Source organism: Elephantulus edwardii, unplaced genomic scaffold (genome assembly GCF_000299155.1).
Source record: "Elephantulus edwardii isolate Elephantulus edwardi_28Jun2011 unplaced genomic scaffold, EleEdw1.0 scaffold00094, whole genome shotgun sequence".
Taxonomy (NCBI): Eukaryota; Metazoa; Chordata; class Mammalia; order Macroscelidea; family Macroscelididae; genus Elephantulus; species Elephantulus edwardii.
Window position 1 is genome coordinate 10,836,330 of NW_006399844.1, and position 15,327 is coordinate 10,851,656.

At 47.8% G+C, this 15,327-nt stretch overlaps 1 protein-coding gene across 1 annotated transcript in view; it reads left to right on the plus strand.

Moving 5' to 3' along the window:
• The first annotated feature begins 665 nt into the window (after positions 1-665).
• LOC102860528 (rab effector Noc2-like) overlaps positions 666-15,327 on the plus strand; it is a 115,173-nt gene continuing 100,511 nt past the window's right edge. The window contains exons 1-3 of the mRNA XM_006891087.1: positions 666-742; positions 3,733-3,876; positions 7,366-7,495. Coding sequence (XP_006891149.1) covers positions 666-742; positions 3,733-3,876; positions 7,366-7,495 — 351 coding nt within the window. The remainder of the gene's footprint in view (positions 743-3,732; positions 3,877-7,365; positions 7,496-15,327) is intronic.

Consider the following 15,327-nt stretch of genomic DNA (forward strand, 5'->3'; position numbering starts at 1 on the left):
AGAGGTGCCGCCCTGCAGGATTCTGGAAGGTGCCGTTCCCGATGCAGTCACTACAGATGGTTCCCATGGAGCTGCACTGCAGCTGGCTCCCTCCATCCGTGCTCTGCTTTGGAGAGCCCTGTGATTGGTCACCGGCAAACTTTTAGGAATAGAGCCCATGGAGGCCTTGTTTTCAGAGCTGAGGAAGGCTGCCAGCTTCGGTCACCCACATGCTTTGGGCCACTGCTCAAGTTTGCTCCAGTTTAGCAACAATAAAGGGGCTTGTCCAGACCCCTCCCCAAAAGAGAAATGCCAAGTATAGCTGGGGCTGTGCTTGGAGGATGAGGGGTCAAGTGCAGGGCTGCCAGCTCTGCTCACAGTGGCAAGGGTGTGGCTCTTCCTTCCTTTCTGCTTCTAAGCCTCTGATGTCCTGCTGGTCTTATTTATCCAAGATCTGGTTAATCACCTCTCCTAGAAAGAGGGGCTCTGAGTAGGTTTTCAGGTTTCAGGCAGGGTGACGTGTGGCACAAGTTTGCAAACGTCAGGGATCTGGAATTAGCTGGTAATGTCAGCTTCTGAGTTCAGAGGGACCATGTCTCCATCTGCGGCCCTCAGTGACACTCTTGTTTTCTTTTCCCTTCTCATCACAGATGTGACCCTTGGTCCTCAGCTGGGCAGCCGGTGGCATGGCCGACACCATCTTCAGCAGCGGGAATGACCAGTGGGTTTGCCCCAATGACCGCCAGCTCGCCTTACGAGCAAAGTGAGTCCTCCAGGGCCCCGCTGGGCCTCCACTTCCTCCAGTCCGGCTTCCCACCTTGCTTTGGCAAAACTCATTGCCAGAGACCCAGAGAGAGTAGAGAAATTTGGAGAGCTATGTCTGCTGTACGCCCGTGCCAGCCTCCAAGCTGGGCACTCCCAGCCATTCACCCGATTCACCAGCAGATGGAATAACCCCATCATGCAGATGAGGACAGTGAGGCTGAGCTCCTTGTACTGAGTCACCTCACCTGTGACCCCCAGCCCAGCACATCAGACTCTCACACCCGTGCATTCGATCACATCCAACTGCCAGGAACCAGTCGTCTTAGTGGCCACCTTCTTTGCTCTCAGCCTCAGACCCTTGCCATGGAGCCTTGAGTCTGTGAGCCCCTTGGGAAGTTTGTGGCGTGAAGGCAGAGCTGCCCCTGCAGCTGGAACATCTCACGTGAGCCACAGCAGGTCTCGTGTCAGTGTCTCTTTAGTTTCTGACTTCTCATTTGCCCCTTTCAGGGTTCTAGTCTTCCCGTTTCCCTCCAGCTTGGGGAACCCCTCAGCTTCACCTGGGCAGAGCCATCCCCACTTACTGTCCATCTGTGGCCTCTCTGCCTTCGGGTCCCTCCCCCGCCCTCTAGGGGTCTCTGGAGTCCCTGGCATCTGACAAATCCACCAGTGCCCCTTCAGCTGTCAGACCATGCCAATTACGGGAGCCAGCGTTTCCCAAGTGGGACCAAGTTTAAGAAATTTGCAATTATACTATTATGAGCCTGCAGGGGGACAGAGCTGAAACATCAAAGAGGGAGAGAAAATTAATCCGAAACGCCCCAGAGGAGTGGAGTCATGTGCGATTTGCAAGAATCTTCGCACAACAGTTCATTTGTCCCCCTCGTCTGAACGGCTTCTCAAGCAAATCCCTTCAGCCTCCCCCATTTAGTCCCTGCAAGGGGAGAGAGCAGGGCTGAAGTCCTTCCCTCTGCCTCTCTCCTCTGATGGCAGCTGGTGAGGTGGCTTGCCCTCCCTGGCGGATATTACTGCTGGAGAGAGCGGCACCCAGCTCCACCCACCTCCGCTGGCACCCCCTCCGGTGTCCCCTTCACTTCTCCCTGACCTCTTCTCACTCTCAGCAGCAGCCCAGAGCTGTTGTAGCACCTTTCAGAACAGCAAATGCTTTTATCTCCCTCCTCCCCTCCCCCAAGAGTTTATCACCTTATTCTGCCTGGCAAAATCTCCCAAAGGAAAGAGATACAGTTCTGGGCGTGGAAGACACTGTGTGGGACTTGGGATGCTGGAGGCGGGTCTGTCAGCTGGACATGTAGCTCGTCATTCACTAGACATGACTTTGCTCTGTCCTATCTGTGACTGGCACTAGAGGCCAAAGCCTTCCTCCCGAGGGGCTCAAGGACTTAAGGCTATGAAGCCAAAAACTGTCCCCCAAGGGGCCCTCTGGGAATCTTGAAGGAACCATCTTCCCCCCCCCCCCGCCCACCAGATCAGGATTCTCTCTAAACCTCCATCAAACACTATATAATCCCCTACTATGTGCCAGACACCAGCTGCGCTGCAGCAAACAAAACTAACATGATCCCTTGTCTTAAGGAGTGGATGAGGAGAAATGAGCATTCGGTGAACAATAATTACACATGTGTTTGTGCCCTCAGAGTGATGACAGACATGGTTGGAGGGCTGCTCACTTTGGCTAGGGGTTTGGGAAGGCTTCTCTGGGTGTGAGGTGTTTATATTGAGACTGAGAAGCAGGGTATGTGTTAGGTGGAAATTAGAAGGGAAAGCATGTGCAAAGGCCCTGGGGTGAAGGGATTGTGGCGTGTAGAGGGCCTGAAAGGAGGCTAGTGTGACTTGAAAGCAGAGAGGGAGGGAGTGAGCGAAGAGCAGGGCGTCTGGGAGAAAGAAGGTGGAGAGGTGGGCAGAGACTGTCCTCTAGAGACTCATATTCTGGAGGGGGCAAAGGAGGGTCCAAATGCCACATGCTAATGTTTAAGCCCAGTGATGGAGATAGACCCAGGCCTTAGGCAAAATCTAAGCATGGACTCCTAACTTGTCTTGGAGGAGATCTAGGAAGAGCCTTGTGGTGAAGGCCATGTCTGAGAGATGTCTCAAAAAACAACAGGCTCAATTCCAAACCAAGGTGTACACTCGCAAGAATTGAAAGCAGGGACACACACTGATTCATGTGCCCCAGTGTCCACTGCAGCACCACTCACAATAGTAAACACATTGGAGCATCCCGGGTGTCAGTCAACCAGTAGCCTCTCTTTTCCTTTCTGTCTCTGAATTTGCCAATTCTAGGCACCTCATGCAAGTGGGATCATATAATATCAACCCTTTCATGTCTGGCTCAGCATAATAGTTCAATGTAAAGGTTCATTTACACTGCAGTAAATGTCAGGACTTTGCTCTTTTTAATCAGTGAATAATGTTCCTTTGTACATATAGCCCACATTTTGTTCACCCATTTTCTTGTCTGTGTGAATAATGTCAGTGAACAGTGCTGTCCAAGTCCCTTTGGGTCCCTGTTTTCCAGTCTAATGGGCGTATTCTTAGGAGTGGAACTGCTGAATCATGCAGTTGTTCTGTGTTTAACTTTTTGAGGAATTTGAGGAACAATGGTCCATCTCTCTCATATAACATGGACTGGAGGTTCGTTGTTTTCTTGATCATCTTCCAGCCCTCAACCTTAAAACCTAATGCTCTGTAGAGCTAGCCTCCTCCATTCATATAGTCAGTGTATTCCTGACTCCTCTCCCAAGGTGTTAAGATGGTGCTGCCCTCTTTGCCAAGGCCTGGAGCTGATAAATGGCAGAGGAGGCACTTGGAACCTGGCATCTGTCCTGTGTCTGTTCTCTGCACCCTTGGCCCCAGTCCCTAGAGCCAGGGCTTTAGAACCATCCTGACTCCTCTCCAGGGTCTTTGGGTGTGCTGGATGGGAGGGTGAAAGGTGGGGATGCCTCAATGCTGTCTGCATTGTTCTGTCCCAAGGCTGCAGACAGGCTGGTCCGTACACACCTACCAGACTGAGAAGCAAAGGAGGAGCCAGTGCCTCAACCCAACGGAGGTGGAGACCATCCTGCAGGTCATCCAGAGGGCCGAGAGGCTCGACATCATGGAGCAGCAGAGAATTGGGTAAGGGCCGCACCATTGTGCAGGGGTGAGATGAGGTGTGAGAGGAAAGCAAGGGTGTTAGTGCAAAACCCGGAGCCCAGGAGTTTGGTCTCTGCATTCCAGTGCTGACTTTACACCACTGTCGTGACTCAGATGTTTACCAGTTCTAACCCCTCCCAGCTTCTCTGCCTAAACACCTCTGGAGCTAGACACCCCAACTAACCCACTGCATGGACATATTCTATATAAGATGAACGTCCCATTTCTGTTGGTTTGTCATACTGTCCTCATACTGGCTTGTGTGTTGAAATTCTGTTTCACATTCCCCTCCCCCTTTGACCAGGATCTACATGTAAAGTCTTTGATCAAAACATTCTGTGATGGTAGCCCATTCACTCACTTCCTGTCCATGGTAAAGGAGGTAGTAACTCAGGGAGGCAATTAGACCTGCACTCCATTTCCTCCTCTTGATTCCTGGGCTTCCTCTTCCTCTGCTGTTCCAGACTAAGAGAGATCACTTGTTGGGTCTTGAAAGGCCAATTTCACACTTTTAAGACCTCAGTGAATCTTTAAACATTCTTTTGTGACCCTTTTTCTTCACATACAAAAACAATCTATATTTTCTAGAAAATGGGAAAAGCACAAATGGAAAAACATTGGACAGAATTAATTTTATTCTGGCCGCTTTCTTCTTCCATTTATCTTTTTCCTGTGAAATACACAATCATTACAAAAACAAACCAACCAGACATTGTAGAAATGACCAATTTTAAGAAATGTCAATCGGATGGTGGCATCATTGCAAAGATCATGACTGTCTCTAGCAGTTCGCCGTGTGCTCCTCAGACGACAAGCTTAGTATTGTTGCTTAATTACAAGTGTTTATACCATATGTACTAGTTTTATTGGCCTTTATTAAATTAATGACTGCAGGGTTACCCTTTCACAGATGATGCCCAAAGGCCCTGTTATTCCCTCTTCAGGCAGCAAATGCCCACACAGAGATGACTGGCTCCCACCTTGTTAAAAGATGGGGGTAGTATGAATAGTGGGCTCCTTGTGCCATGAGATAAATTTGCTGGCTCCTCATCCATCTGGCTGCTGTCTCTGCCTTCTCTATGCCACCTCAGTGGACTCTTCCCATTGTCTGACCCCACTTGTGAACGTGGGTCTGGGAGTGGTGTGGGAATTGCTCAGAAAGCAATGCCTTGGGTCAATCAGCTGAGATGAAGGAAGTGGGTCCTGTATTTTCACATAACTTAGGAAGCATGAGGTGAAAGCTCTTACTGACAGAGGGTCCCTAAGAAAGAGCAGGTCATGGCTGAGCTAAAGCTGGGTTCCTAGGTGAGGAGTGGTCACCCCTAGACAAACTATTTGGTGGGAGGTGTGTGGGGAGAATATTGACCTCACTGGCCAGTCTGCCATCCCTCAGCTCCCACAGTGGCACCTGGTGGCACAGAGGAGGTGAGTGGAATCGCTCTGAGGACATGAGAGTGTGGTCCTGGGCCAGACAGCCCTGCAGGTGGTGGATCTTGTCCTGGCACATTGCTGTCATTTTCTTTTTAAAATGGAAAAATAGCACCCCCGACTTATAGTTATGACAATTGTTGTTAAGTGCTGTCGAGTTGTAGATGACTCATAGCGACCCTATGAACGAAAGACCTGAACACTTGCATACCTTTCATTGTTTCTCTAAGTTCATAGAGTTTCCAGAGGCAAGCTATTTCGGAAGTGGATGCCACTCCTGCTTCCAAGCTTCTTTTAATTGGGGAGCTCCACCAAACACTGTCCACCATGGGTAACCATTATCACATTTGTCACATCAGTGTCACAGTGTTTAGCATCGCAGCAACCATGAGTTACCTTTGTACAGCCAATTGACAGACCAGTAATATACCACTTAGAGGAATGTTTGACCAAAAACAATTAAAACCAAGCCTGAGGGCCACAGATTAAAATTACCCACCTTTGGCTTGATAGCATGGCTTTCTATCCACTAGGCCAACAGAGCTCTCTATAGCTCACAGAGAAGTTAGTATATTCATAAGGGACCTCTGGTGGTCCTAGTGATAAGAAGTAGCACTACGATCCCAAAGTCACATGGTTCAAATCTACCAGCTGCTCCACAGGAGAAGGAGGGCAGTTTCCTCCTGTGCTATTTATTGTTTCTGAAAACCTCCCAGAGGGTCAACTAGGAGTCAGTTCCTAGTCGATGGCACATAACAACAATAGTGTACTCATCAGGAGCTCTGCTGGCTTAGTGTTAAGGAATTGGGCTGCCAACGCAAGGTTATGCTGTTTGAGTCCTTCAATTGTTTCAGGGGAGAAAGATAGGTAATCTCCTCTTGTACAATTAACTGCCTCTGAAAACCCTCTGGAGGCTCAGTTATGTGTTGGTTCTGACTTGATGGTAGGCAACAACATCGTCAAAGTGCTCATCCTTTGTCCTTTTTTCCATCAAGTTTCACTGAGTGTCATCTGGGCCCTGAGGATACAATGAACAACAAACTAGAAGTGGCCATCAGTTGTGTTGTGACTGTACTGGGGCTGTGACGTCTGTCATGGAGGACCCCCGGGAGGGACACTGATCCCAGATTTAGTGGGATTCAAGGAGGTTCCTGGAGACCCAATATCCAAGGTCTAGAGAGGACTCTTCCTTTTTTTTCCCCCTGTAGCTTCTCTATCAGCACAGCCCCTCAATCCAAGAACCTCCAGGTCATCCCATGCTGCTTTCTTCCTCATACTGCTCCCCACCCTAAGCCTGTCAGTGCCTCCTCTAAGATGCAGGCCTTCCCTGCCCTCAGCCCCCTGCCCTGGACCTGGGCCACAACCCCCTCCTGGCCTCCTTGTAGTAACTCCTTCCACAGAAGTCAATGTGAATTAGATGTGCAAAATGGGCCTTAGATCAAATCACTCCCCTGCTCAAAACTCTCCAACCTAGATTCACACTGATTTTAGAAAAAACAAAAACCCGACTTCATTCTGTGATTACAAACTCTTCTCCCTCCAACCCTGTTTCACATGGGTCTCCCTCTTGTCCTTCACACTTACTGTTCCTTCTGCCTGGGATGCTTTTCCCACCAGCTCTCAATTCACACGTTAGAAAGAACCTCCCTGAGCACTATCTCACATGCTTCTCCCTCTTTCAGCCTTCTCTCCTCCTCCTTCATTTATTTGTATTTCACAGTGTTTCTCTCTAGCTGAAATAATTTCACTTGTTTATTTATTTATGGACATTCTCCCTCTGCAGAACATAAGTACTGTAGAGCAGGAACCATGTCTGTCTCTGTTTTATTTGCTATGGTATCTCCAGCTCCCTGAACAGTTTCTGGCACATGTAGATTCTCAGTGAATAGGGCATATGAATGAGTGATTAAGAGTTAGCCAGCGAAAGGGTGAGCCGGGGAGCATTGTTTCTGCGGAGGGGTCAGCCTTGTGCTGGCGTGCCTGAGCAGTGGTTGGTTTGGCGACAGGAAGTCCATTCTCTATAACCCTTGTCCTGCATTGCAGGAAGCTGGTGGAAAGGCTGGAGACCATGAGGCACAACGTGATGGGGAATGGCCTCTCCCAGTGTCTGCTCTGCGGGGAGGTGCTGGGCCTCCTGGGCAGCTCATCAGTGTTCTGTAGAGACTGTAGGAAGGTAAGCTCTGCTGGCAGCCTGCACTGCTCTGCTGTCCTGTGGCTTTGCACCCTGACTCCCAAAACTCTGTGTGTGTGTGTGTGTGTGTGTGTGTGTACACACATGCACACGTGCTCTGTGTGTGTGTGTGTGTACACACATGCACACGTGCTGGTTTCTCAGCAGGCAAAAAGGGCCAAGATCTGACAGTTGGTGACCTGGCTTTTAGGATCAACTCCGGGGACTGGACTTCTGCGTTATCTTCTAGGAAACTGACCTCTGAAAACTCACTTAGTATCTCATCTTCCTCATCTAAAAAATAGGGACAATGATAATAGGTATCTTAAAGAATTACAAAGAGAGAAATATTATTAGATGTAAAACCCTTAAACTCTTGCCTGGCAACACTAAATACGAAGACTTATCATTAGAGAAATACTGTTCTTCTCAGGGCTGAGTAGACTGCAACATTGCCCTCTCTGTCCTTTGTATTGATCCCTGCCCGTTCAAAGGAGAGTGATCTTTGCAGCAAAATAAAAGAAGTTTTCTCCTTGTATTAGTCTCTGATTACAGGTGGTCCCGGTTTAAGGAAGGGTTCCAATCTGGCTGACATAAAATAGATAACTTATTTTTGTTCTAATTTTAATTTTGAATTTACAGATTTATTGTAATGCATACATACATGCATAGAAATACACAGATCATAAAAAAAAATTGACCCCAATAATGAAGAAGTCGGATAATGTTGACATGTTGTCAATTTCAGTTGTAGCTCCACCTACAGAAAGTTCTGGATCATCTGGATTACCCCTGGGAGTGGAGATGGCATTTCTAGTCAGGAAATTAATGAGCCTTCTGCCTGGCTCTTTTCCTTCGTGTATTTTGCAGCAATATCTCACTGACTCCTGAAACCACCTGTCAGCTTTAGCAAAGTGACCCATGCTTGGGTCCCTGTTTTCAGGCAACTGAGACTTCTGATTTAGATTAGAAAGAGCTGGAGTGATTCCCTTTCACTGTACACATTTTCTGACAGTTTCTCCTTGCTCTTCCTCATTCAAAATCCATAAAGTCCTGATCAGTCAGTTCTTTGTGAGCTGTGAGCTAGTCCACACCCGTGATAGCAAGTTTTAAAGTCAGCGTCCTTGCTATATGGATGATTTTTCCACCAATTTTGCTCATTGTATTTGTTCTGCTCAAATGCTTGGAGTGCGTTCACGTAACTCAGCAATTTTCCCTGCATGCACTTTCCCAGAACCTTCCCAGGAAGAAGCAGTGTTCCAGATGCATGAAGGATATTATATTCATTTCAGAAATCACATAATGTTACTCCATCTCCATCTGCTATCACTATTGCCTGGGCAAATGTGATCTGTAGGTAGTTTGTCTTGAAGGTGGCCCTAGCACCTTGATCCATAAACTGAGTCACAGCTGTCATATTGGGAGGTAGATGTGCTGTTTTCACATCTTGAGTTAGATCACCTGTGTCAAGAGGATGAACTGAGTCATTCTGAAATAGCAGCAGGATAAAAAACATTCTTTTCAAGGCAATAGGTGCTCTCTTCTGAGATGAAACCATCTAAAAACTGTCCTCAAATAACACAACCTTCACCCGGGCCTTGGAGTTACTCCTGTAGTGGACTGGCAGCTCATTTCCCCCACCTCCCACCCCCTTGTTGTGTATGGTTGAATCGGATCTGAGTGGTGCAGGAGGAGATTGCCCCTCCTTCTCCCGTGAAGCATCTGGTGGATTCAAACCATGCACCTTCCAAATTGCAGCACAGCTTCTTGCCACTAGGCTGCCAGAGCTCCCTTGGCAACTCATTTTTGTGCATGTTTTTTGAATGTTCAGGGCTTTTCAAAATAGTATTCAAGAAAAAGTTTTAGCTGAAATTCAGCAGCTCCTCTAAGCTGCATCGCATCATGGTTCCGTCTTTCAGTGTGAACCAGGATGGACTCCACCTCTTTGTAAAGACTGGTCCATGCTGCATCCCTTTCCCCAAACAAGCCTGTGCCATGTGTGTGGGAAATGTGCTCTTCAGGTATTCATCATCACGTGTTACCCATTTGCAGCAGCTTCCTCATTGGCACTTCCTGTTTCCCTAATTAAATGCATGTTACGGAGGTGATGTCTGAGTTGAAAGCGCTGAAACCGCCAACCCTCACTGGCACTGAAGCATCAGGGTGGTCGCCTGGCTGTTCCTTCAGGTTTTCAGACGGCTGTGTGCTTTCCATGAATCATCAGTAAACTCACAGGAATCCTCTCTAGGATTCAGTCTTTTAACCAAATCATCAACAGTGTCTCCATCACGTGGATTGATCTCTTGCTGCTTCTTCATTAAAACTGTCCATTTTATCCCAGTCACACCTTTCTTTAACTGTTTCTGAAACACTACGCTTTACTCCTTAATGATTGTTGAAATGATCCAATGAGACAGCTCTCCCTCACATGCTGTTTCACCAACGTTCTTCCCCTTGCCTCGGACTTGATGATCTTCATCTTTTGATCTGTGTCTAGAGTCTTCCTTGCCTTCTTTGTTGGATTGGAACATTCAGTGGCATGGCTTCTTTTCCTAGGCATATTTTGAAGATATAAGCAGTGCAGGGAATGCAGTTAGCACAACCTGAACAACTTGGCTTCAGATTAACAACTGGCTTCTTATAGTGTGAAGCCCTGAACCAGGTCACATTGTAGACCTGCTCTACAGAGCAGTTAACGTCAGTGTGGGACTGATGAAGTCAGGTCTGAACAGTTGGTAAGCATAGATGCAGTTCAATTGTATTTCATTAGAGTTGACCATTGCCCAACTTTCTATCTGTTACGACTCCCGCATCAATAGAAACCTTTCTGGTAGACCATGCCGTACCTGATTCTACCACAGTGTTTTGAACACTAAGTCATGAAATTGAATGTCTTTGAATGATTGTTTAAGAGTAATAACATCACCGAATTACACTCTGAGACATTATATGTAATCACACCACCAAAGTCAAGACGCACCAGAAAGACAGAACCTGACATACCTATGTGTGATTCATTGTAGCTCAAACACATGAAAGATGGGGGAATACCTGTATTTTAATGCACCACATAGCAAATTATTTCTTATCAGGTCCAAAACTTTCTTAAAAATAATTTTTCAGTTTTCTTAGAGTTTTTAATTGACTTTCTTTTTTTCACCTCTATCTTATTGACCACAGTGTGATCTATCTTCCAATCCTCAAGATTATGCAGCATCTCAGTGTTACTCTCTGTGGTATACAGTCATCGTTTTCTACCTGGTAAAAATTCTTCTCAACCCTTGCCCCATCTAACTAAACTAATTGCTGGGCAGCTATTGCCTTGAGACTTACCTTTCTTGCCCTCCTCAGAGACACTGCTTCCAAGATACTAAGCCTTCCTCCTGTTTGGTGTTGTGTTAGTTTGGGGTTTTTTCCACTCTTATTTTACTGGAATTCATCTTTAAGTAGCTTCCCTGTGTCAGTCACTGTTTTAACTTTGCAGTATGTAGTACATGAAACAGAAAGAACCTTCTCCCTTGAGATTACCTGGTATGGGGGAACTAAAAAATAACAAGTAATGAGCAAATAAATAAGATGATTTCAGGAAGTGATGGTTTTTCTGGAAAGAAGGTATGGGGGCTAGAGGGCTTGGCAGGGAGCTCTGGTGGCCTAATAGGTAAGGAGTTTTGCCATGCCAACTCAAAGGCAAACAGTTCAAATCCACCAGCTGCTCTGAGGAAGAAAGTTGAGCACTCTACTCCCTTGTGATTTACAGCCTCTGAAAACCCACTGAGGACCAATTATGAGTCCGTGTTCTAACTTGATGGCAGTGACTGGGCATGGGATGGATTGGTAGTGGTTAAGAAACTCATTTAAAAAAAAAAGAAGAGGAGGAGAGGAAAGGAAAGGAAAGAAAAGAAATTCATTGCCATTGAGTTGGAACCTATAACTAACCCTCTAGTGGGTTTTCAAGGCTGTAAATTCCATAGTCTAAGGCCCGTCTTTTCCCCCTCAGAGAAGCTGGTGGGTTCATAATCCTCGTTGGGTTAGAAGCATAACTCCCATGCACAACCAAGTTTATTGCGTCTTTGTTCACAATAGCAAGGAGTTGAAAACAACCTAAGTGCCCATCAACAAACGAATGGATAGAGAAGCTCTGGTATAGTCACACAATGGAATATTATGCTGCATTGAAAAACAAGGAACTCATGCAATAGTATTCAGAATGGGTGACCCTGAAGGACATTATGCCAAGTGAAATATCTCAGTAACTAAAGGACAAATACTACATAGTGCCACTGTTGTAAAACAGTACTGACATCAGGGTTGGGGGAAGACGAGAAAGATGGGATAAATAATGTATATTGCATTGAAACAGATGAGGGAGAAAACGGTTTAAAAGGGATATGTGATTAGGTATTATTGTCATGACAGGAGTCCAGAACGAAGCCTGCATAGTGGAGTGGACCTGGGGGGAGGGATTATAAAAAAATGAAAGAATTTTTCTTTTACTTTTCAAAGAGTGTACTATGGGCGAGTGGTGGGTAGGGAGAAAAGTGCAACAATGAATTAATGGAAATCCAAAGTCTCTGTAAATTTTCATTAACATTAATAATAATTTAAAAATGAAAGAATTCTAAAAAAAAAAGAAGAAGCAGCAGCACAACTCCCTGTAAACTACGGCACCAGATCCCTGTAAAATATAACGCTGTCTTTGAAAATATGAAGCATTTCAGCCAAGGACATAGGCTTGAATTTGACAATGTGGAGGTCACTGGCAACCTTGGAACATTTTCAATAACATTCAAAAGTTGAGTGAGGTATAAGGACATTAACATGGCCAGTTAGTAAGTGGGGAAGCCCAGATTCAAGGTAAAGTCGTTTTCCCCCTACTGCATTATGTGTAGTGAACCCGGCCGGTAAAAGGGCTCCCACAGGCCCAGGCCCAGGGAATGGATGTCTTTCTCCACACATGGGTAGGTGGGCTCATGGTTTGTATGTGTCTCTGGGAGGAATGGGCTCAGCAGCCAGTTTACTTCCCTAGCACCTCAAACCCACAAATACTGTCAGTGTCTAGGTATGTGTGACCAGGGGAGGGTCAGAGCTGCGTCTCAGTCTCCTGGAAGGGTCCCAGTTCTGCCACAGAGGCAGGCTGCTGACAGGTTAATTCCAGCTGCTCCCTGGAGAGCATTTCCTAGCAACAGCAGTGGTCTCAAAGGAGGGCCACAGCTGTCTGTGGTGGGGGGACGCATTCTCCCAGACACTCTCTCCACCCTGATACCCCAGAGCCCTGGGCTGGTGAGGGAAGCATCTCCACTTGAGATTCCTGTTTACAGCAGGCTGGGGAGTTGGCCTTCACTGGGTTAGGATGAGAGTTCTTTGGACTTCCAAGGGGACTTATTCTTGAGTGAAGTGGGGGGAGCAGGTGTTAGGGCCGCAGACCTTTCTTCATCTCTGAGAAGAGTGTGATACTCGCTTGTCCACTCATGGATCATTCATAACTTGCTCACTGTATGCATACCATGTTCTAGAGGCTAGTGAGGGGCTGGTGATGTCTGGGCAAATCCTGGCTTCTGTGAAGATTGTTTTCTGAGGAAGGGAGAAAAAAGACAACAACAAAAAAAACACAACAACGCAGAACGAACATGAAACGACACCTTGCAGTCCTGGGGCTCAGATGAATTAAAGGGTCATGTGGCAGCATGACTGGACTTAGGAAGAGCCTCATGCACAAACAGGGGCGAGTCCCCAGAAGATGTGGGCTGGAAGAGCCTTCCCAGCAGAGGGTGCAGCAAGTGCAAAGGCCCTGAGGCAGCTGGGCCTGTTCAGAGAGCTAATGAAGGCTTCTGGGCACGGGGAATTAGAGGTGGGCATAAGCCGTTCGCACAGAGCTTAGCCATTTGTTCTGAATTTAATAGGAAGTCTCTGGAGTGTTTTAAGCGGGGGTGTGATGTGACCTGATTTGAGTCTCTATGTGATGACTTAAGTTGCTCTGTGGCGAGAGGATTGCAGGGGACACAGTGAAAGCAGGGACATGAGTTAGGAATGGGGTTGGGGACAAGACAGCAGAGAAGACCATTGGGTGAGAGCAATATGGCCTCTTCCTATATTATAAGAAGGAGGGAGGAAGGTGAGGGAGAAGGGAGGAGTGTTTGGGCTGCGGATAGGTCTAGATGAGAAGTTGTGTGTTCACTCTGTCCACTGAGGGGCTACAGCTCCTCCTGGGATGGTCATGCTGTGCTCAGTCTCCTGACTGGCTCACATGAGTTCACTGTGCACTTCCTGGGGTGCCTCTTGGTCCCCCAAGACCTGTGGTTCTTCCTTGACATTAACAGCCAGTGCATAGAGAGAGGAGGGCCAGCTTTGTTCTTCCCACAGGTGGGATTGGGAGGTGGTTGGGAACAGGACCATTGAACCAGCTGGGCCGCAACTAAGGGATCTAATACAAATCACTTACCCTCTCTGGGCCTCTGTTGCTTCATCTGTGAAATGGGTAGACATGGGGAGTACAAGAGGCATGGGAGCATGGAAGATGGTAGACAAGGGGTTGTGGAAAAAATACCTGGTGCAGAAAGTATCCAGACCCAATCACGAGGCGACAGCCCCTCAGGTCCCCGCTCCTGGGTGCTCCAGGGCATTGCAGTGGCGACAGTGGCAGGCTAATGGGTGGAGCCTGTGCTGCTGGTGTTGGCCGGGTGCAGACGCCCTTGCCACCCAGCCTGCTGCCCTCATTATCAGGCTGCAGCGGGAGCAGTGGGGCCGGCCACTAATGAGAGAGGCCTGGTGCTCCTAATTGCCGAGGCTCTGAGTCAGCCTCTGTCGGTCTCAGTGGGGACCCTGCTTGGACTGGGGAGACCAGGCAGACAGTGCTGCACAGGAGCCCACCTGAGCCCTGGATGGACTGTTGCTATGTTGGGAGGCAGTCGGGGTTTTTCTCAGCTTCAGCCAAAATGTGTCCCAGGGTGTGGGGTTGCAGGAGATGGCGCATGAAATGATAAGCTCAGTAATGTGTCCTGCTGTTATTAGTAGCCATCAATTCAGCTCCGGTTCTTGGCAGCCTTGCGTGCACCAGAACAAAACCGTGTCACCTTGATGAGAATCAGTTAATTTGAGTTCATTGTTGCAGTGTTTATCTCTGCTCGTCTCCTGGAGGAAGACCCTCCGCTTTACCAGACATGATGTTCTTTTCTGGTGATTGGCCTTTCTTGATGGCACGTCTGAAATAAGCAAGCCGAAGTTTGACATCCTTGTGCCAAAGGAACATTCTGGTTGTGTGTCTTCTGAGACTAATTTGTTTGTTCTTCTGGCCTGATGAAAGAGGTCGGGACAGCAGTATTTTGCTCAAAGCCAGGAGGAGAAGTTCAGCTCACACCAGTGGGGCTCAGGCATTGTGCTGGTTCTGGATAGGGGCACAATGGGGCCTGAACCTCATTCTTTTCACCCATTTGCCCCAGACCACACCACCTGAGGAGCTGGAGACATTGCCCCAGGAAGTCGACCCAGGAGAACTGGAACTGACCATGGACTAGCTGGGTCTGAATGTTTTCCAAAGCTCTCGTGTCCCTGTATATGGGGCCACTGAGCCCTGAGTGTAGGGACAGGGATTTCCTTGTCACCCCCAGCACCCACTAGACTGAACGCTCTGCTCCAAGGAGGTAGGGCCCTGCAGTCCCTGTCCCTGTTGCATTCCCAGAACCAGCCTCCATCCCCATGTGCCAGCTTGGTCCCTGGAAGCTGTGTCCTAGCCACACCCACATTCCAGAGAGCACCTCTCCCTGGGTCCCCTGACTGTTGAGGACAGTTAGGGCAATGGCTGGGCCCCCAATCCTTTAGTCAGGGTGTGGGGAAGACCA